Genomic DNA, 19,882 nt, shown 5'->3' with positions numbered 1-19,882 from the left:
CCCACGCGATCGAGCGGCGGGTCCTGCAGTCGGGACCACATAGCGTAGCCCCTGTCTCTTCATTGTACCTATGCACTATATTCCGCGTCTCAGTCAAAGCCTTTGTGCCGCAATCAGAGGGCCAAAAAACGTTGCACGCCGGCCAACACGCTGAGTTGCAGGCGGACGCGTGTATGTCGCGCGACGCTGACTTCACGGGCGAGCTTGCTTCCGTGGAGGAAAATTAACGGAAGCATCTGTGTGGGATCTGCTTCCGCTAACAAAACCTGCCATATCAGTATCGATCATTCATTTCCCCTCCCGGCGTGGACAGCTACTGTCACGCCTGTCTTACATCTTAGTCCAAGAAGTACAGATTCCCCCTATGTAACTACAGTGTATGTACCGCTCGTCGACATGGCACCGCGCCTAATGGTATCACGTGGTATGGACAACGGCGCGGTGCGAGACGTTTGTTATGTTTAGCTTGTGGTATCAAGCCCATTTGCCGGGAATAACGGGGTGAGAGGCGGATAGACCGCCGTCAACGGCCCAGTTCTGACCGTTCACATAGCTTGCCTCGTCTGCATTGCCTGGTCAGTGGAAGGTCGACCGGACGATGAGGGAGACCTACCTGATGCGAGGAATAGCGCGACGTTGGCAATTTCTGGGGTGAAGCGTTGGTATACAGCGTCGAGGAAGAAGTGGACTATTCTCCTCACCTTCGGGTACACCGAATCGTCCAGAGGGATTGAGCTGCCCAATCTTCGCAGTGGACCCGCGCGCTTGAGCGTACTCGAACTGGTCCGCGGTCATCCCGGTTTCAATGAGTCCAGGACAGATGCTGTTGACTCGGATGTCCGTGCGCCGCAGCTGGTAAGGGGCCGTCTTTGCCATGCTGTTGACGCTGCGAGGGTACTCAGGATATGGTTGGCGCGAAGGCCTCGAAGCACGTACGCAGCCTTGCTAGCGCTGTCTGTAAACGAATCAGCGAATGACGCTGGATTAAGTGCGTAGTATCGCACTCACAATCTACAGTACCAGCGCCAGAGCGTATACCTGCGACTGCAACGAAGTCAACATGTCGTATTCCAACTATAAGTATAAGATGCGAAGAGAAATACCTGAGGCAGTGAGGATGATGCTGCCACCGCTGAAATCCTTCCCAGCGGAAGGATTCGGCTGGAGCATGGCCTCCGACGCATAGCGGACAGCCAAGAAGCACCTAGAGGCGCATTAGCCGATTTACGATAGCATGCGGCGGCACAAAGAGGGAGACACCCACGAGCGGACGTTGATCCTCATAGTCTTCTCGTAAGTCTCAACCGACGAGGTCTGCAAAGGGTCGCGCGAAGCCCAGCCAGCCTAGCAAGAGACGTAAGAGCTTGCGGCGGATGGACAACTCTACCCCGCGTACGTTTGCGAAGAAGACGTCGAGCTGGCCCTCTTCCTGGATTGCCCGGTCGCAGAGACCCTTAATAGCGGCCTCGTCCGAGGCATCCGCTTGGATTGTGGTCACCTGGATTTATGAGGTGAGGGGGAGGGAGGTAGGTCGCACGTGAGGGCAACTGACCTTGACGTCGGGGTACTTCTTCTCGATAGTCGACTTGAGGTCAGGGAGGTTGGTCGGGTCGAAGTCGAGAAGGTATAGATGGCGCGCTCCTAACATATACCGCATGTGTTAGGCTTGCCCTCGTCGGGGGGATGGGGCGAGGGGAACGGATACCTTCGTGCGCGAAGCGAATAGCGGACGCACGACTGGGCGGAGCGTGAGGAGAGCGTCAGTATAGTGCACAGCTGGCCTTGGCATAAACCAACGCACCCAATGCCCTTCAACGACCCCACGCCGGTGACGATGCATACCTTCCCCTTCAACCTTCCCCCACGGGGTTCATGCTCAAGGTGGTTCTGAATGCGCTGAATACGAGCCACAGTGCGCTTGTACGCGACCTCGGCATCGTCCCCCTTCGCAGTCGAAGTCTTGTAGGCCGACATGGTGTCCGGAAGTAAGAAGGAGGGTGATTGCTTTCCGCCTGCGTCGATGATTTAGACAGGTCACGTCGCACGCCCACCGGAACGTGAATTGCCGTGTTCCGGGCATCTCAACACCCGAGAACGCAGAGAAAGCGGGATGTGGGCATTGACTTTGCTGAGGCTCCCTTCGCTGGCTGCGGAGCGCGTAAGATGGCGCGTGTTCCAGCGGCCGCGGTGTTGCAGGCAGAAGGAAGGGCCAACTACTTAGCCCCGCTGAGCGCGCGTCGGACGACGAGCCGCTTGGACCATCCAAATCAGGCCGACGCGCACGCGTCGATTTTTGGAGGCGTCGTCGACGTCCATCTTTCTTCACGCGTCCGCGATGTCTAGCATAGAGCTCATAAATCCAAAGGCGGAGAGCGTCCGCAGGGCGGCAGCCCTCCAGGTACATGGAACCCCAAAGTTGGATGTGGAAATACTCAAGATTGCGTAGGTTAACACGACGGGCGCGATGGGTCTCGCGAACGTGGTGAAGGGCAATCTCGGTGCGTGTCGCGCGTTCCACTGGAAGGAACCATTGCTGAGGATGCTATCTACTGAACAGGCCCGCGAGGAACGCTGAAAATGCTGGTCGATGGCGCTGGGCAGATCAAAATGACCAAGGATGGGAAGGTCTTGCTGTCCGAGATGCAGATCCAGAACCCGACGGCGGCGATGATCGCGCGTACTGCAGTCGCACAAGATGACCAGGTCGGCGATGGGACTACATCGGTCGTACTGCTCGTCGGAGAGCTCCTCAAGCAGGCCGATCGCTACATCTCCGAGGGCGTCCACCCTACGGTCATCGCAGAGGGTTTCGATCTCGCGAAGAAGGAGGCGCTGAAGGTGTGTATTCCGCTACATGAGCGTTGCATCTGAATAACTGCTTTGTGTAGTTCTTGGACACCTTTAAGCAGCCGTCCAAGCTCGATCGCGCAACTCTGGTGAACGTCGCGTACACCTCTTTGGCTACCAAGGTCAACAGTGCCATGGCCAAGCACTTGTCTTCCGCTGTCGTCGATGCTGTCCTTGCGATCCGTCGTCCTCCTCCCCCAGAAGGTACGTGGACGTGACATACCCTTTAGATCTGGCTCACTCGCGTGCAGACGCGAAGGATCAGTGGAGGGAGCCCATTGATTTGCACATGGTTGAGATCATGAAGATGCAACATCGGACAGCCAACGAGACGCAGCTCGTGCGCGGTCTCGTCCTCGATCACGGTGCCCGTCACCCCGACATGCCGAAACGCGTCGAGAATGCCTTCGTCCTCATTCTGAACGTCAGCTTGGAATACGAGAAGACGTGAGCCCAAACAACTCATCTATATAACATGCTTCTCACTTCCACCAGCGAGGTCAACTCCGGCTTCTTCTACTCCTCGGCTGAGCAGCGGGAAAAGCTTGTCGAAGCTGAGCGTAGAGCCGTCGACAACAAAGTCCGCAAGATCATCGAGTTCAAGAACCTTGTCTGCGACCAGGCCGTCGACAGCAAGGAGAAGCGGAAGAACTTTGTGATCATCAACCAGAAGGGTATTGATCCTATGAGCTTGGACATGCTCGCGAAGAACGGCATTCTCGCACTGCGTCGCGCAAAGAGGCGCAACATGGAGCGGTAAGCACACTCAGTGCTGCAAATTGGCACTGTACTCATAATCCTTTCAGCCTGCAGCTCATCTGCGGTGGCGAGGCGCAGAACTCCCTCGACGACCTCAACCCCTCCGTCCTCGGCTGGGCCGGCCTCGTTTACGAGCACACTCTCGGCGAGGAGAAGTTCACCTTCGTTGAGGAAGTCAAGGACCCCAAATCCGTCACTCTCCTCATCAAGGGCCCGAACGCGCACACCATTCAGCAGATTCAGGATGCCATCCGCGACGGCCTGCGCGCGGTGAAGAACGCGCTTGAGGACCAGGCGCTCATCCCCGGCGCGGGCGCTTTCGAGGTCTCGTGCGCGGCGCACCTCGCAGGGCCGGTGAAGCGCAGCGCGAAGGGGCGCGCGAAGATGGGCGTGCAGGCGTTCGCGGACGCGTTGTTGGTGATCCCGAAGACGCTCGCGCAGAACGGCGGCTTTGATGTGCAGGATGCTATCGTGGCGCTGCAGGACGAGCAGGCGGATGGCAACACCGTCGGTCTCGATCTTGAGTCTGGCGAGCCGTTCGACCCGACGGTGGAGGGGATTTGGGACAACTACAGGGTGAAGAGGCAAATGCTGCATTCATGGTATGTTGAAGTTTCTTGTGGTTACGATTGGGTGCTGACCATTGTGCCAGCTCTGTCATTGCTGTCAACCTGTTGTCGACTGACGAGATCCTGCGCGCGGGCAGGAGTTCGTTGAAGCCAGACGGTCCGGGCTAAGAAACAAAATTTGTATCATAGTCGAAGGTGCTTGTAGCGATTGTATTCATCTTACTGACCGTCTTTAATCGTGCGCGATGGGCAATCTTGCGACCTGTATTCGTGGATGAATCAAGGTTCTGCCATGAAGACGCACAAGTGAAACCCGGGCCTGATGCCTGTGCGAGCATACTGTTGACGCATCACTGCTTCTCCGCATACGAGCATGGGCAAAGAAATGAAGAGTTCTCTGTTTCACTAGCGATATAATCGGCAATACACGCCGTACAGACAGTTCGGTTGTCAACAATCTCATTTCTTGCAGATGGCGCACGAGAGCGTTGCTCAGCAAGCCGTTCAAGCGGCAGTGCCGACCTGCTTCTGGAGCTGCTGAGAAAGTTGGTCCAACGAGATCTCCTGCACAGGAGTGACGAAGGCGGCCTCCCGATATTTGTCGACTGAGTTGCACGATCAGTATCGACCGATTATGGAGGAAGGATTGATGTGCTAACCGGCGTTCGCGAGTGCGTTCCACCCGTCCACCACCTTCGAATCAACTATCTTCTTGATGGCCGCATTCGCTTTGCTGGGGTCGGTGTTCACCAGGTCCTTGAGGTTTGCCAGCTGCCCAGAGATGGCCTGAAAGGCGGCCAGGACCACTTGTATCAAGTGGGTGGCCGGTCCGACCGCGGCGAGCAGACTGTCGAAGTCCATCTGTTGAAAAAGGGCTCAGTCATGCGACTTTGGCGGATGGAGTGAGGTCAGGACGTACATCCACTGAAATGAGGTCGGCGACGATGCGCCTCTCGTCCGTAACCACTCCAGTACGGCTCCCGGCCTCGTCCGTCTCCTCTGCAATGAGCCGATTGACCAGCTTGATGCGTTCGGCCATCGCCGCGGCAGCCCTTCCACTGGCAGCGGCCACAACTGAGGAGGTGATGACGCCCAAGAAGGGGACCCAAGCGTAAGTGAGAGCCGTGCTCGCCACAATCCTGTCTGCAGGGCATGGTCAGCGTACGCGCGTGGACGTCGTCACGAAGATCACCCTTACCGTGCTCGTACTCGGCCTGGTCTGCCTTAAGTTCAGTATGGTTTTCCTCGAGTTGGCGCTGAAGGGCCTCGAGGGATCCGGCGTCCGAGGTAAGCATGTCCTCCACGGCCAGCTTGCGCTCTTTCAGTGCGGAGGAGTCCTCGTAGGTCTGATCCCCAAACTTGCTGACATTCTCGACGACCTCCTGGATCTTCGTCTGGATTGCCGTGGCGTTCTTGATCAACCCGTCGCAGAGGCTGTCGATCGTTTGCTTGAGATCGTCTTTCTCCGGCTTTGAAGAGGCGGTGGCCAAGCTGCGGATGCATCGTAGGATGTTCGCTTTGGCGAGCATATCAGCAGCATGACGAGGCGCGCGGATCTGATAACACACCATAGTAGGAGTTCTGCTCGGTGCCACCCGCATCCTGAGCATAGCTGTAGATGTCGTCGGCGATGCTGACGATGCTAGGGTAGGTCTTGTCCTTGAACGTCTCGCAGTGGGCTTTGACCTGCATATTCGTGAGTCTTCGCGCGACAAGGCGAGCTATGATACTCCTTACATCGTTGAAGGTTGCGAGCAGCGGCGTCACGACTTCGGAGAGCTTTCTCATCGTTGCAGTCGAAACATTCAGGCGCTGCTGAAGGGTGTCCGTATCGCCTGGGAGAAGTACACCCGCCCAGACGTATCTCGCGAGACTCGCTATGTCATCCTGCTGGAGGACGTAGTTCCCGCTGTCGCTGAGCAGGCCTTTGGGCGACAGATCAACAGATCGGGCAGTAGACATGGGCTTTAGGTGAGGGGGACAGTGAAGATGGCCGACGTGCCAGAACCCGGGTTCATATTGTAAACGCGAACGAAGACCGGCCCAGCGTTGCATGCAGTGCTCCCAATCGGGCGAGTAATCTGCGAATAAGGGTCAGTGGTGCCGCCAGGTACTTCATGCCAATGAACAAGCCGTACAAGGTCAGCACCCTCGCTGCGGAGTTCAAAGAACCTTCTAATAGGCGCGTTAGTCGCCCCACTTGTGCCAACCAACGTATGAGTGGCGATAGATAGCAAGCTTCGTTATTCATCTTCGAGCCGGTTTTGCGAGCAAAGCCCGCCGTGAGGCCTTATAGTGGCGAGGTGTTTACTCGCCAGCGTCATCGTCATTCCGCACTAGGGAAGATTGCATGGTTCAGGAGACTGGGGCTAGCAATAGCCAAAGCACGTCCCCTAAGTCAGACGTAAACCGGACGTTAGAGCGTAGGAAGTCAAAAATTGGTCTCCGCAGTAGTCTCGTGAGTGAAAATATGGCCGCGTGCTGTGAGTTGGACTGAGGAGGACAGCAGTTCTCCGCTCATACACCGGAGGGGTACCAAAGCACCTTAGTGTGCGCTGCTGCTGGTAGTGACACGATATCAAGATGATAGGTCTCAGGGGTCGTCCAATGTAGATGTCGCCTAGAAGAAGAGCTCGGACTGGTCGCAATTACTTCGAGATGAGAGTATTGCATCCATGGTGGTTTTGTGTGTTCAAGTTCAAGCTCTGAATTTCCAGAAATCACGACCGCGGGAATCATATCGGGGAATGCCGATGTCCACTCTGCCGAGGCCTCGGCACCCCCAACTTGCCATAGACCATCGCGTTTGCGTCGGAGACTTGGCTTGAATAGCTTCATTGAGACCAACAAAGCTGAACATGGCAACCTCAAACCTCTCCAGATTTATCGAACGGCAGCGCCAGCTACTGTCTGCCGAGCGTCAGGCGGAAATCGAACGCTCGTCCTTGCTCCTCTCAAACTGTGGCCCGAAGCTGCTCGAACACAAAGGCCTAGCGCTCCTAAATCTGGGTGTAGCCTCAATCAACATTGGACTAGGTGGAAAAACGTGCGGCTGTCCCTTACCACTTTTCCTTGATCACCCTCTACTTTGAGCGCGAAGAACCTCTGCTGACGGGATGAGAAGATAGTCTTGTTGAACTGGAGAGACCCTCCGCACATCATGCTAGCCCGATATTCCCACTTCATACGCTACGGTCAGACTCTTCTTTGTACTTTCCGACGTGGCCCTCATGATTCCGTACAGCACGGGCGATCTCGCGTGTATCGAGGCTAATGTTACATCGACACCAAAAACCAAGGGCGCAAGCAAAAAGCAAGCGTCTACTACCGAATACAAGGGGAAGGTGGCTGAGGGTGTCGTGTACAAGGTATCCACAATGTCGTTCTGCGTACCTGTCATACTGATTTTGGATTGAGATGTCGGATACGCGAATCACTGTCGCTGTCGACACGGATGAAGAGCTTGATCTCCCCGATCGCCTGCGGCTGGTCAAGCTGGCAAATAATGTTACCTACGATAGGTATGTTGGAACCTCTCCAATCAGCCGTGCATTTACTGACGTTCGACTCACAGAATGGACAAAGCTATCGATACTTTAGAGAAGATCACGTCTGACAACGTGTGCATTTAGTACCAATGGCTCGACAATCCCTGAGTTAGATTTCACAGCCACCTGACGATAAAGCATTCCCGCGCCTCAATACCATGCACCACGTTCTTCTCGGACAGGCATCACCGTCTGCGAAAGTTGCGGTCAACGATCTCGAGTTCTTGGATCCGACGCTGAACGACAGCCAAAAGGATGCCATTAGGTAGCTTCCATCCGCTCGAAGTGATTGTCACCCAACATTATTTCTCCACAGATTCTGCCTCGGCTCCCCCGAAGTCGCTTGCATCCACGGCCCACCTGGCACGGGAAAAACGCACACCCTAATAGAGCTCATATGGCAGCTATGCGCTCGCGGCCAGCGCTTGCTCGTATGCGGTGCCTCCAACCTCGCCGTCGACAATATCCTCGAGCGCCTGTTGGCGCTTCCCGCGGACTCCCGCACGTCGCGGTTGAAGGTCACGCGGGTAGGGCATCCTGCCCGCGTCATGGCCAACGAGGATGTGCTCGATGCAACACTCGAAGTTCAGGCAGGTCGCACGGATGCGGTCAGTCAACATAATACCCAGTTGCGGTCTCAGTGGCTAAGTCGGACGTAGGCTGCGCTCGCGAAGGACGTCAAAGCTGAGCTTGAGGCGGCTTTAGGCGTACTATCGGGGAAGGGGAAGGGTGCAAAGGGAAAGGCTCCGCGAGGACTTGAGCGCAAGAAGATGTGGGACGAGGTCAAGGCTCTGCGGAAAGAGTACGTCCGCGTCGTCCTGGCATCCGAAGAGATCTGATCGAGACGCCTAGGTATCGCCAGCGCGAAGGAGGCGTGGTCAAGTCCGTTCTATCAGAGGCTCAGGTACTGTCCTTCTCAGTTCCTCAAGCGTAGACTCACCCCGCCTCGCAGGTCGTTCTCGCTACCTGCCACACAGCAGGGAATCGTCAACTTCGGTCTCTGGACTTCGACACCGTTATTATCGACGAAGCGACCCAGGCCGTCGAAGCCGTCTGCTGGGTGCCTATCTTCAAGGCGAAGAAGCTTGTGTTGGCGGGCGATCCAATGCAGCTGCCGCCGACCATCCTCTCGATCGATAAGAAGGGCAAGGACAAGAAGGTCGGGAAGGACAAACCCGCGACCGCGAAGGATGCAAAGACCAAGAACGACAGCCCCGAGGTGGTGACGGTGGACGATGTCGCAGAAGCGCCGCCTACCTCAGAGAGCGAAGACGATGGAGCCGACGCAGGCATGGCGGATGACACAGAGGAGGCTGAGGCCGACATGCCAGCACCACCAACAGACCCTGCTCCCGATGCTTCCAAAGCCCAACCCAAGCAACGGACTCGTACACCCATTCTTCGGCCGCCGCGCACGCTGGAGACAACCCTTTTCGACCGGCTCGAGAGAATGCATGGCCCGAGCATTAAACGTATGCTCAAAGTACAGTACAGGTATGCTATACGTCTGCACAAGCGGTGCGCTCCACGTTGAGCGATTTTTGGGTCAGAATGCACGAAGACATCTGCGCCTTTCCTTCCAAGGCACTTTATGGCGGCAAACTCCAGCCCGACCCCTCCGTCGCGAAGCGCCTCCTTCGCGACCTGCCGTCCGTTCAGATTGCACGCGAGTCTGCTGGTATAGGAGAGGATGAGGACGATCCGCTCGCCTCACCCGTCGTCTTCTTCGATACGGCGGGGTGCGAGTACTACGAGCGCCTGGAAGGGGATAACGACGAGGGGAGCCGCTGCAACGAGAATGAGGCAACGATCGTCAAGGGCTGGGTCGGCGAGCTCGTGAGTATATTATATATCTTCCTTTCCGAAGATTGACCCTGTACGAATAGACACAAGCCGGTGTCCTGCCATCGCAGATAGCGGTCATCACGCCGTACCAGGCGCAACTCGGCTTGCTCACGTCGCTGCTTCGGCCACTTCATGGGCCCGATCTCGAAATCGGGACTGTCGACGGCATGCAGGGGCGCGAGAAGGAGGCAGTCATCATAAGCATGGTGCGGAGCAACGACAAGGTAAGCTCGAGGGAAACCTCTGGGGCGATGCCCTTCTATCTCGAACGTCGGTCGTGGATACAGTCTTGATGATACTCTTGTAGCGCGAAGTTGGCTTCCTCAAAGAAAAGCGGCGTATGAACGTCGCCATGACCCGAGCCAAGCGGCAGCTTTGCGTCGTCGGCGACTCCGGGACGGTGGCATACGGCGGCACGTACCTCAAAGAATGGTTGGCGTGGCTGGAGGCCCACGCTGACGTGCGATACGGTGGCTTGGACTGAAGTCTGGGAAACTGGTCTTGTACAGTTCTCAGCTATAGCGAGGACCAGAAGTGGTAAAGAAAAGGAAACATCAATGATCATCGTCTGCCAGGGCCACATCCCGATACTTCCTCGGTATTAACCCTGCGTCATGCTTCCAGCTTTCGCCTAGCGCAGCCACCGACCCTCTAATAAGCTCGGCAAGATGCTCTGATCGAAGGCAGTCTCCCCATTCTTCTTTCTAGCCGGATTTGACTGCATAGCTATCCACGATTGACAGTAGGAGTTCTTCTTCCACCGGCAGGATTCACAAAGTTCCGATTCAGCTGAGGGCTACGCGTCACCGTTAGCCAGCTCACAGGGTCTGGTGCTTCAGTGCCACCGGCCGGTGCTGAAGATCTTACCTTCCATTCGAAAACAACAGCCTTCGAGGGTGGAGACCGGCGCCTTAAGCTGGTCTTCGCGCATGGCACTAAGTTGGTGAGGCGTCAGTTGACCCAATCAATCCCTCTACTCTATATAAGACGCCGTCTGCGGTTCACCTCTTCAACAGACCCCTTCTTTCGACCTGCGTACGAGTCTTCACCAAACGCCATGTCTTCCACCACCCCCGATATGTCTCCCGGCGCTCTTGTCGACAGCGACGGCAACTACTGTCTACAGCAGGACGACATGTACAATCTCCTGAAGTACCTGTGGTCGGGCGCGCTACTGCCTCTGACCCCCGCCGACTACCAGACGCGCCTGGACATCTCTGACAGCGCTATGACCCAGTATGCTACTGTCATCGACAACTTGGTTGATGAGTATAAGACGGTGAGCCGCGCCGATATATCATTTATGTCGCCGTTTGCGAGCTTGACTGATGCACGTGTAGGTTTCCGCCCATTGCAACACGTTCAAGAACACGACGTATCCGGCTATAGTGAACATCGCCGCAGACGTATACAGCTATGCCCAGAACGCTGGGGGCACTGTCGATGACTCGCTGTACGGTACGATAAGCTGTTATACCTGTTAATCACGCGACTAACTTGGCGCCTTAGCCAGCATCTTTCAATTGATCAGGAGCTTCGCAAATACCAGCAATACTACGGACGACAAGAACAAGATCACGCAGCAAGTCGACGATCTCATCAACGTCCAAGTTCAGGCGATTGCTGGTATCTTGACGAAGGCCGAGACGGCAGTCACAGACCTACAGAACTTCGAGACGCAGTGTATGCAGGACCAGTCGGACCTGCAGGCGCGGCAGAAGGCCGTTGAAGACGCGATTACTGCTGAAACCGGCAGCCTGGCTGACTTGAAGGCGAGACTCCAAAGCGACCGTCAGACCCTCGCGGCCGATCAGGCAGCGTACGAGCATGGTATATGCTTACCGCTGCTCTGCTATGGCAAAGCCTCTGATCACGATCCCAGACAAGATCGTTGCGTGTACCACCCTCACGTACGCCTGGGTTCCCTTCTGGGGCATCATCGCGGCCTCTGTCGTTGCTGGCATCTTTGGCCACGCCGCCGCTGAGCTTGCCGACGACATCGACACCCTCAAGTCGGACATCAGCACCGAGAGCGCGGAGGTGACGGACGATACCCGTGTCATCGCTGACCTCACGGCCGTCGATGTGCGCTCCCATTCATCCGTGTCCCGGTATAGCGAGAACTAATTTGTCTCCAGACAGATCTGACGAGCTTCCTTGCTGCGATTCAGCCCGCCATCACCACCATCCAGAAGATGCATGGTATCTGGTCTTCCATCAGCGGAGACCTCACCAGCCTCCAGAACATGATACACTCGAGTGTCAGCACGGCGGAGGCGGCCATCGCTGGCATCATCGACCAGAAGGTGGTAGATAAGTGGAATGACCTCGCGAATAGCGGTGAGTTATGCTGTTCTCCCTTAACCCCTCTAGCGCGTTCACGACTGACAGTCTATACAGTGCAGAAATACCAGCAGGCCGCTTTCCTGACTCAGGCGCAACAGACGACGATCGACCAGCTTTCTGATCAGCTGCACCAGCAGGCCCAGCAGACCGCGGCTATCTAGTCAACGGCCCCCGCGAGCGAAGATCACAAACAAGCGATCGACATATCTGCTGAAGCCCGTTCAGACTTATTGCGTACAGGATCGACTCGAGTATTTTGTTGCGTTCACAGAGAATCATCACGAATATAAGCTGCCGGAATATAACATGTTGCTTTCGAACGAAACATTGAACGCAGTGGCAGAGGCCGGTGTGATTAAGCCGCGCGGAGGTAGATGAGCGACCGCCGACGGAAGCATACACATTCGGATATTACGCAGACCTCGACATCCCCTTGGCCTGCTCGGTGTCGCTACGCAGCTCTAGAAAAGACAAGATGGCAGAGATAACCAGTTGGTCTGACCATGGCAAACCTGTGCTACCGCCTCACCATTTTCAGAAATGCTAGAGTATACAGCCATCTATGCTACGTGCACGGCCCGTGTCCACATCCTCTTGGCTCGCGCAAGCAGCATGGACATTCCAAACGTCCTCTTCTCGTACGTAGGAGCAAGGGCGATCCTCCCGCACATGAGGCGATCGAGTCGAGTGCGTGGCCCGAAGATGCAAGGAGCTTCGGTCCGCGCAAATAGCCCCGGAAGTCGAAGAAGGCGGGCTCCGCGGAGCGTGCGATGTTGCCGCCTAGCTACATGACGCTCGTACCGGACCCGTAGGTCGGTTGGTCATACATGTGCATACACAGCAGCGCGGCGAAGGGAGGGCGTCGCGGGAACTGCATGGTCCGCCGTCGCGTGCCGGTGTTGGGGAGCTCATACGTGGCTGAGCGCACCGTCGGAGCTATCGCGATGATCTGCAGCATGGCGGGATAATCAAAGAGCAAGGAGTGTCGTCCGAACGAGCCTCGTAGGGTGCTTGAGGGTTATGGGATGAGGTCGATGTAGTCGAATTGGGCTCCCTCGGGAGGATTCGACGACCATAGGCACTTGTCATAGATATTCATCGTCCAGTCGTTGCTACAATAGATGGAGCGACTTGTCTCGGAGTTGCCCCCACCCACCAATCCGCTGGTCGTGAGCATCAGGGTGACGCGGAGTGCATTTCGAGGCTCGCGAGCCGACTCCTTGCGATACCGCGCAAGAACGGCGTCGCATTTTGGTGAAGGGGGGTAAGCGTTCTTCGACTTGGACTTCGGCTCAGGGCTGATAGATTCCAGCCAGTCTCGGAGGTCGGTCGGCGAGAACTTGACATCGACGACGCTGTCAGAGGACCCGGACTCGGAAGCTCGGGCACTTCGAGGAAGAACGGCTGATTTGGGAGGAGATGGCCGTCGCTGTGCATGGTCATAGATGGAGGGCCTGTCCTGGTGATGCTTGAGCTGGGGAGAAGGGGCGCGAGTAGACTTGCGTGCGGCGCGCTCCGGCCTCTGCCCGCGCGAAGGATTGCAGGTCTTCAGCTGGGCACGCGCAACGGAACCGTCATCGCTAGAAGGATGTCGGTGTTTCTGCCAGACATCGGGCCCCACGGTGAACTCGACAGGTGGTGACTTGTTCCATGGGCATATCACGGCACTCGTAAGGTGGATAAGTCGCTCCGCTTTCGCGCCCGAGAGCGAATAACCAGACAGGATTTGATGATATGCGTGGAAGATCACGAAGAGGGGATGTGCGCGAGACCTGATACGCGGCATCTTGGAATACGCCTTCTTGATCGTCCTGACCGTCAAGCCTCGCTTGAGGTACATCGACGGTCGGTCTCGCCTGGTGATGGATAGCGGCAGGAATTCATATTCGTACTCTTGTTCTGGAAGTTCCTAGGGTTGTGAGTATCTGAATGCAGGAATAAGGAGCGCAACGTACTGCGGTGAAGTGCTTCCTTTTGTTCATGCCTGCGGTCGTATTGAACTCGGTCAAGGCCTTGATAGTGTCAAGTGTCTTCTTGGTAAGAAGGATAGCCCACTCGGAGTTGTCCATACGCTCGGCCATGTCGCTGCGAACTAGGTGCAGGAGATGTTAGGATCGTAAACGCGAGGTGGACTGAGCGACGCACGTTGTATATGGTTCAGCGGTGTCGAGAGATCAAGTGTCCCTTTCTCCATACCCCAGTAGTACTCGAAGTGTTCCATCTGTCGAGCTGCACGATGAGAGAGGCTCGCGCGCGCCACGAGATTCATAGACCTGGCGACGATAGTAGCCTGTGTCCAGGTTGATGAGGCGGTAGTCGATGATTGGTAAAGCTTCCATGTCTTCCTGGGTAGAGATAGAGGTCGATATCATAGAAGGGGGCATTCTGAACGAGGAGGCGAAGACGAGGGGATGGGCGGCGGGGGGAGGGAAAATGCAAGGCGCTCGAGCGCTGGCGGCAAGTCCGGCCCGCGAATAGGCGCCGGCCCGATTCGGGATCATCCGAACAATGGCTGATCAATGGATTCCAAACCATTCCCGACTCGTGAAGGAAATCCATATCGCTCTCAGTCCGAACTTCGACCACACTAGCCACAGACCTCTTATCTGCTTAAGCAGCACGGAATCTACCTTTCTCTCCAGCAACTTATCATGCCAGCCTCCACCTACGCACCCCCTCGTCACTTCATGAGCATACAAGCCGAGGAGGAAGCGCTTCTCTTCTATCGCACCTGGAGCAAGATCGGCAAGGCGAAGCAGCGACCATCGTGCATCGACTTCATCCCCGATGACGATCTCTCTAGAAGCATGCGGGGCTGCCTTGAAGGCGCTCTGCAAGACCACGACAGCGCCGCCGACCTCTCATCAGCTGGTCGGAAGGCTTTCATCGAGGTTCTGTGGGATGTTGTGGAATCGTGCCCCGCCTTGCAGAGGGTGTCTGACTGCGTCCGGAATGTGCGTTGCTGCGGAAGTGTACTCGGCTCTCATCTCTAATCTGTCGTCCTTTCAGGCGCTCGTCGACGGCCTCAGCTCTACCGAGGTCATCGAAGCTGAACTCCGATCTCATACCTACCCCGACTCCGATCACTCTAGTCCTTCTCGCCTTTATATCACCATCGCTATTGTTGAATCTGAATGCCCTGGGATGCGCGTTACCTACGACTGGGCGATGGAGAGCTTGTTGCCGGTCATGTTGATGATTTGTCCCACTCTGGCATCGTAGTGCGTATCCCTTTGCTCTCCGATTCTTACCTTGCCTCATCAACCTATGTGCTCTTCCAGCGAAGTGATTCATGGCGCCTTACACGGTCCGCAACCCATAGCCAAGGTGGTCTCCCTGGCGGGCCCTGTCGCGCACATTACGCCTGAAGACAACAAGTACGCCCATGCACCATCCGCCTCCGCTCCTCAGCAGCAACGTACTCGCGGTCCGCGACGCAGTGGATCACTTCACGCACCTGGACCTATTCGGCGCCAATCAGCTCCGCACCGCCCGTCTCCCTACCACCGCGCTCCTCAGCACCCACTTCAACGTCTGTATCCTCAAGTCCCTCTTCGCGCTCTAGACGCTCGCACTATACGCCATCACGACACTCTCCGCTCTTCGGTCTCCGCTAGCTACGCTCCTGCTCGAACTCACTCTGGCGAACAAGCGCACTCGGTCCAGTCTGGCGTACCTCCCAAGGAAGCTCCCTGTACCCTCTCACCTCCTCGCAGCGCTATGGCCTCCACGCGCAAGATATCTCCGTCGAACTCGATGGCGTGGGTTGCCTTGCTCTCGAAGGCGCTCCCGGACGGTCTACATAGGGCGTCACCGACTCGAGCGCGCAGGCCGTAGTCGCCATTCGAAATCAAGATATCGTCCATGTCGCTGCCACTTCCTCTCTCGCCGTGCGCCATGCGCGAAGCATTCAGAATCTGCTTAACTACAACAACAACGACCTCCCCTTGCCCTACTTTCACCTGATCACGCACTACTACGAGCACCCCGCGCTCACACAGGCTACGCTGACGCACAATATCGATACAATACTAGGTCAACTATACAACATTAATGCTACGAGGGATAGACTGTACAAATACACTGGGATTAATACGCTGAAGCTCTGACGCGGCGATCGCAAAGCCGGCGGCAGCGCGCTCCATCTTCAATATCACACCAGCCCTCCCTCCCTCAGATGAACCTTCCCAAACAACACGGAGAACACCCTCTCGGGGTCAGCGAGCGATACGGTGTGCAGCGGCGACGCGTCCGTCGCATCCTGCTGCACCTGAAGTTCAAGGTCATCCTCCAAGCGGGTGACGATGCGCTCTGCGTTCGGGGCGAACGCCGCGGTGAGTCCAGTGGTGTAGGGCGTGCAGGGCGACTCGCGTGTCGGCGCTGGGACCGCTGTGGCACGAAAAACGGACACTCAGCTTGCGCACCCTGGAGTACACCACGCTGAGACTAAAATCCCGCGCCGCTGCCTCTTGATCGCGTGCTTCAGCTTCGCGCGGGCTTGTATAAGTAAGCAGCGGCAGAGGATGGGGCAAGGAAAGATGCGAGACGCGCGGCCAGCATTGAGAGAGTGGCGTGAGCTCGGAGAGCGGCGCGACGAGGAGGAGACGGAGGATGGGATAAGGGTTGTAGGCGTCGATCCGGGGGACACAGCACGTCAGCAATTGGGACACCTGGCGATCGCAGATAACCGTACCGTGAAGGATCTTCGACGAGCATAGCCAGCAATTGCAAAACACTGTTGATTGGTACATAGATATACGGACTGGTCGTAGATACAATGACGGCGCAAACTAACCATGTTTCATTCTGGTGCACCGATAGATGAGGACAAGCTGAACAGCGCGAGTCCATGTAGTAGAGAACAGAGGGTACAGCGCCAGCATGACGTCTCTCTTCATGCATCCGTAGGGTCCGCGAGGAGATGTTCTGAATATGACTAGGGTCTCGAAGAGTTCGGATCCAAGAGAGCTATTCAGCTTCGCTGCCAAGATAAGGGCGCTGCACAAAGATCATGGTATCGTGTAATCACGAGCGAGATGAGGACGAGGAAGTGAGCTCGCGATAGGGCAGAGAAGACTGGAAGCAAGATGGAAGCGCAAGCCAAGCAGTCGCAGCGCGTGTCTGCATTTGTGGCGCCCATCTGTGTACAATCACGTGATAATCTCACGTAACCATCACGCAATCAACATCAACAATCAACAATCAACAATCAACAAAGGCTGTTGAGCTTGACGGTCGCGTATAAAACCCGGCTGTCCTTCTCTTCTTTCCCCATCACCTTCCCCCTTCTCTTTCTCCTCCCCCCTTTTGGCTCGCTCACTTCTCCCCCCTACTCATTTTACCTCCCATTCGACCCTCTCTGGGGTCCTACACCGCTCGCGCTCCCCTGGACCGGGCTTAAAGTGTCGCTGAACCCAGTCGGCTCGTACGTGTCTCTCCTCTCTGGGGTCGTCTCCAGGCGCCCAGAGTGGATTCATTACGGAACTGGCCGTGGCGACGCAGTGTGGGCTGTAGAGAGGACGGCTGACATCGGCGCGTGCGGGAGTGAGTAGCCGATGCACGGTTGACCAGTCGTTTCAGTGTTCACCCCCTTTTATCCTCTTCGTTCTCATCTTCCTGTCCTTCCCGTTTCGAACAAATCTCACTGCCCAAGGTTCCAACGGACCGGCATAAAGGTCAGCTAGCCACGGTGTGCACGAGTCCATCTTGTTGTCGAAGGTCGTCTCCGGGCGCGCGACGCAAGGCGGATGAGGACCCGAGTCATGCGGCAGGCGACCGGTGAGGATTTCGAGGCGGGGCAACTGTAACCGTGCGTGTAGGTATTCCGGGGACCTAGCGGAAAGCGGATGCCTTGCGCATGGTCAGTTGCACCTGGGGGCCTCGTCCGCTCGAGCTCGTGAGCGTCGACGGGTCCCTTTGGTATTTGTACGGACATCTACCGACTACCCGTAGTATTCTATACTTGTTCGCTGCATGGGCACTAGACTACTGTACATATTTACGCCACTGAGCCATGCTCGATGAATATAATGTCCCTTCCACGTCCATGGACTGGCTCACGATCTCAACTCGACTGAACCATCCCGGCGCACACCCGCTTTCACGATCCCGTCTGCTACGGCTGCCTTCATTTCTGAGCGAACTGTATCAATGCCACAAGCACATTTGTGGCACTGCAGACACGGACAAATCACGGTTCACGTATAACTGGTCGGGCCGAGCAGCTCCGCCCGATCGCGTCGCCTACCGCCGCTGCTCATCGTATGTCACGACTAGCTCACCAATACACCGCTCTTTTCCCACAAACACGGCAGCACTCCTGTCCGCGACTGCCATCTTGCCTGCGTGAACCGTAGACCGCGTCGTAGTCTTCATAATGGCTTCAAGGGGATGTGCTTTGGCGTCAAGGACGTCGGCGAAGCTGGCGAGCCCGGCGACGCAGATGACGCGCAGGACATTCGCGTCGTTGTTCCCCTCCAAAAAAAGGTACGTGAAGCATACTTGGAGGAGGCCTGCGCTGACAGGGATGTAGTCCTACAGGTGGGTAATGTACAAGTGCGCAGATCAGGAGGTCGGGCTAACGCGCCCTAGCCATCGTCATGTTGAACATGGGTGGTCCCTCGACGGTACGTGGTCACAGAAGAAGTCAAGATCTACAGAGCCGACTCCACTGCAGGTCGCAGAGACGCACGACTTCCTCAAGAACCTCTTCCTTGACGGTGACCTCATCCCCCTCCCCTTCCAGCGTTATGCGGCCCCCATAATCGCCAAGCGGCGCACGCCCCAGATCGAGCAACAGTACACCGACATCGGTGGCGGCTCGCCCATCCTCAAGTACACGCGTCTGCAGGGGGAGGGCATGGCGAAGCTCCTCGACGAGCTCCACCCGGAGACCGCACCGCATAAGGCGTACGTTGCGTTCCGGTACGCGAACCCGCTCACGGAGCAGACCGCGCGCGAGATGCGGGAGGACGGCGTGACGCGCGCGGTCGCGTTCACGCAGTACCCGCAGTACAGCTGCTCGACGACGGGCAGCAGCCTGAACGAGCTCTACCGCAAGGGCCGGAGTAGAGAGTTTGGGAATGAGGTCGAGTGGAGTGTGATCGACCGGTGGGGGACGCATCCCGGGTTCATTGAGGTGCGTTGAGTGTTCTCCGTTAGCTTGCTCGGACTTACCCTGTCGCGCAGGCCGTAGCGCAAAACGTAGAGTCGGCGCTGGCCAAGTTCCACCCGTCGGACCGCAGCGACGCAGTGATCCTCTTCTCCGCGCACTCGTTGCCGATGTCGGTGGTTAACCGCGGCGATCCATATGTGTTGGAGGTGTCTGCCACTGTCGCTGCCGTCATGGAGCGCCTCAAGCATCAGAATCCCTACCGGCTCGTCTGGCAGTCGCAGGTCGGCCCTTCCGCGTGGATGGGCCCACAGACGAGCGACGCTATCAAGGGCCTTGCGCGGTTAGGACGGAAGCAGGTCGTGCTTGTGCCGATTGCCTTCACCAGCGATCACATCGAGACGCTGTACGAGCTCGACTTGGAGTACGTGAAGGAGGGACGCGAGGTGAGCAGTACAAGCGCCTATTCACAACATTACGAGGGTCTGATCCTTTGCTAGCTTGGCATGGAGGTCCACCGCGCGGAGTCATTGAACGATTCGCCGGTATTCATTCGCGCGCTTGCGGACATCGCGGCGAAACATCTCTGCGACTACGGCGCCGGGAGGATAGGACCGACGAGCGTGCAGCTCGGACTGCGGTGTCCGGGATGTACAAACGCGACCTGTGGGCAACAGAAGACATGGTTTGAGCGGGGTGGTCGATGAGCGGGGTGGCGTGGCGTGGTGCGGGGTGCTTCCGCAGTGCAGATACGACTACAGTACACATGTCGATAATCTTGAATCATACACTCACTATTCAGATGTACAGGTCAGGGGACTTCATGGCAAGGAGCCTCTTCTCCTTCGCTGGGTTCC

The 19,882-nt window shown here is 56.7% G+C and overlaps 9 protein-coding genes across 9 annotated transcripts; 5 read left to right on the top strand and 4 right to left on the bottom strand.

Moving 5' to 3' along the window:
• Positions 1-250: 250 nt before the first annotated feature.
• SCHCODRAFT_02634281 (NAD(P)-binding protein) lies at positions 251-2,187 on the bottom strand. Its single transcript, XM_003029292.2, has 11 exons — positions 1,802-2,187; positions 1,706-1,737; positions 1,553-1,641; positions 1,397-1,498; positions 1,265-1,344; positions 1,104-1,204; positions 1,009-1,044; positions 937-955; positions 702-886; positions 614-646; positions 251-563 (listed from the first exon to the last, which is right to left on the bottom strand). Exons 1-11 carry the CDS (start codon positions 1,972-1,974, stop codon positions 475-477), a joined length of 939 nt encoding a protein of 312 aa, XP_003029338.1. The 5' UTR covers positions 1,975-2,187; the 3' UTR covers positions 251-474.
• A 95-nt stretch (positions 2,188-2,282) lies between these two features.
• Positions 2,283-4,525, top strand: SCHCODRAFT_02750924 (T-complex protein 1 zeta subunit). The gene is made up of 8 exons (XM_003029688.2): positions 2,283-2,398; positions 2,447-2,498; positions 2,558-2,838; positions 2,889-3,051; positions 3,099-3,294; positions 3,343-3,603; positions 3,654-4,208; positions 4,259-4,525. The coding sequence occupies exons 1-8, from the start codon at positions 2,336-2,338 to the stop codon at positions 4,341-4,343; spliced, it is 1,656 nt and encodes a 551-aa protein (XP_003029734.1). The 5' UTR covers positions 2,283-2,335; the 3' UTR covers positions 4,344-4,525.
• Positions 4,526-4,549: 24 nt separating this feature from the next.
• Positions 4,550-6,405, bottom strand: SCHCODRAFT_02634274 (uncharacterized protein). Its single transcript, XM_003029291.2, has 7 exons — positions 6,314-6,405; positions 5,913-6,256; positions 5,744-5,861; positions 5,374-5,691; positions 5,095-5,318; positions 4,835-5,036; positions 4,550-4,780 (listed from the first exon to the last, which is right to left on the bottom strand). The coding sequence occupies exons 2-7, from the start codon at positions 6,228-6,230 to the stop codon at positions 4,680-4,682; spliced, it is 1,281 nt and encodes a 426-aa protein (XP_003029337.2). The 5' UTR covers positions 6,231-6,256; positions 6,314-6,405; the 3' UTR covers positions 4,550-4,679.
• Positions 6,406-7,033: 628 nt separating this feature from the next.
• SCHCODRAFT_02509575 (P-loop containing nucleoside triphosphate hydrolase protein) lies at positions 7,034-10,052 on the top strand (the record flags this gene model as incomplete). The annotated part of the gene is made up of 14 exons (XM_003029687.2): positions 7,034-7,221; positions 7,304-7,369; positions 7,420-7,543; positions 7,593-7,696; positions 7,750-7,795; positions 7,846-7,988; positions 8,040-8,331; positions 8,383-8,525; positions 8,576-8,627; positions 8,676-8,882; positions 9,102-9,217; positions 9,274-9,559; positions 9,610-9,792; positions 9,876-10,052. The coding sequence occupies 14 exons, from the start codon at positions 7,034-7,036 to the stop codon at positions 10,050-10,052; spliced, it is 2,127 nt and encodes a 708-aa protein (XP_003029733.1).
• A 540-nt stretch (positions 10,053-10,592) lies between these two features.
• On the top strand, positions 10,593-12,239 carry SCHCODRAFT_02634267 (uncharacterized protein). The gene is made up of 6 exons (XM_050345809.1): positions 10,593-10,847; positions 10,909-11,026; positions 11,078-11,398; positions 11,451-11,653; positions 11,707-11,908; positions 11,969-12,239. Exons 1-6 carry the CDS (start codon positions 10,626-10,628, stop codon positions 12,073-12,075), a joined length of 1,173 nt encoding a protein of 390 aa, XP_050198815.1. The 5' UTR covers positions 10,593-10,625; the 3' UTR covers positions 12,076-12,239.
• Positions 12,240-12,932: 693 nt separating this feature from the next.
• On the bottom strand, positions 12,933-14,298 carry SCHCODRAFT_02703746 (uncharacterized protein; the record flags this gene model as incomplete). Its single annotated transcript, XM_003029290.2, has 4 exons — positions 12,933-13,823; positions 13,870-14,006; positions 14,060-14,135; positions 14,188-14,298. The coding sequence occupies 4 exons, from the start codon at positions 14,296-14,298 to the stop codon at positions 12,933-12,935; spliced, it is 1,215 nt and encodes a 404-aa protein (XP_003029336.1).
• A 195-nt stretch (positions 14,299-14,493) lies between these two features.
• On the top strand, positions 14,494-15,974 carry SCHCODRAFT_02365748 (uncharacterized protein). The gene is made up of 3 exons (XM_050342486.1): positions 14,494-14,868; positions 14,924-15,135; positions 15,196-15,974. Exons 1-3 carry the CDS (start codon positions 14,566-14,568, stop codon positions 15,749-15,751), a joined length of 1,071 nt encoding a protein of 356 aa, XP_050198814.1. The 5' UTR covers positions 14,494-14,565; the 3' UTR covers positions 15,752-15,974.
• Positions 15,975-16,067: 93 nt separating this feature from the next.
• On the bottom strand, positions 16,068-16,975 carry SCHCODRAFT_02691127 (uncharacterized protein; the record flags this gene model as incomplete). The annotated part of the gene is made up of 2 exons (XM_003029288.3): positions 16,362-16,975; positions 16,068-16,303 (listed from the first exon to the last, which is right to left on the bottom strand). Exons 1-2 carry the CDS (start codon positions 16,663-16,665, stop codon positions 16,068-16,070), a joined length of 540 nt encoding a protein of 179 aa, XP_003029334.1. The 5' UTR covers positions 16,666-16,975.
• A 1,216-nt stretch (positions 16,976-18,191) lies between these two features.
• SCHCODRAFT_02634259 (ferrochelatase) lies at positions 18,192-19,839 on the top strand. The gene is made up of 6 exons (XM_003029685.2): positions 18,192-18,400; positions 18,447-18,454; positions 18,506-18,540; positions 18,591-19,052; positions 19,103-19,471; positions 19,526-19,839. Exons 3-6 carry the CDS (start codon positions 18,523-18,525, stop codon positions 19,730-19,732), a joined length of 1,056 nt encoding a protein of 351 aa, XP_003029731.2. The 5' UTR covers positions 18,192-18,400; positions 18,447-18,454; positions 18,506-18,522; the 3' UTR covers positions 19,733-19,839.
• The last annotated feature ends 43 nt before the right edge of the window (positions 19,840-19,882 follow it).

The sequence above is a fragment of the Schizophyllum commune genome, assembly GCF_000143185.2.
Source record: "Schizophyllum commune H4-8 unplaced genomic scaffold SCHCOscaffold_9, whole genome shotgun sequence".
NCBI classification, from domain to species: Eukaryota; Fungi; Basidiomycota; class Agaricomycetes; order Agaricales; family Schizophyllaceae; genus Schizophyllum; species Schizophyllum commune.
This window is presented reverse-complemented; position numbering and strand designations above follow the sequence as displayed.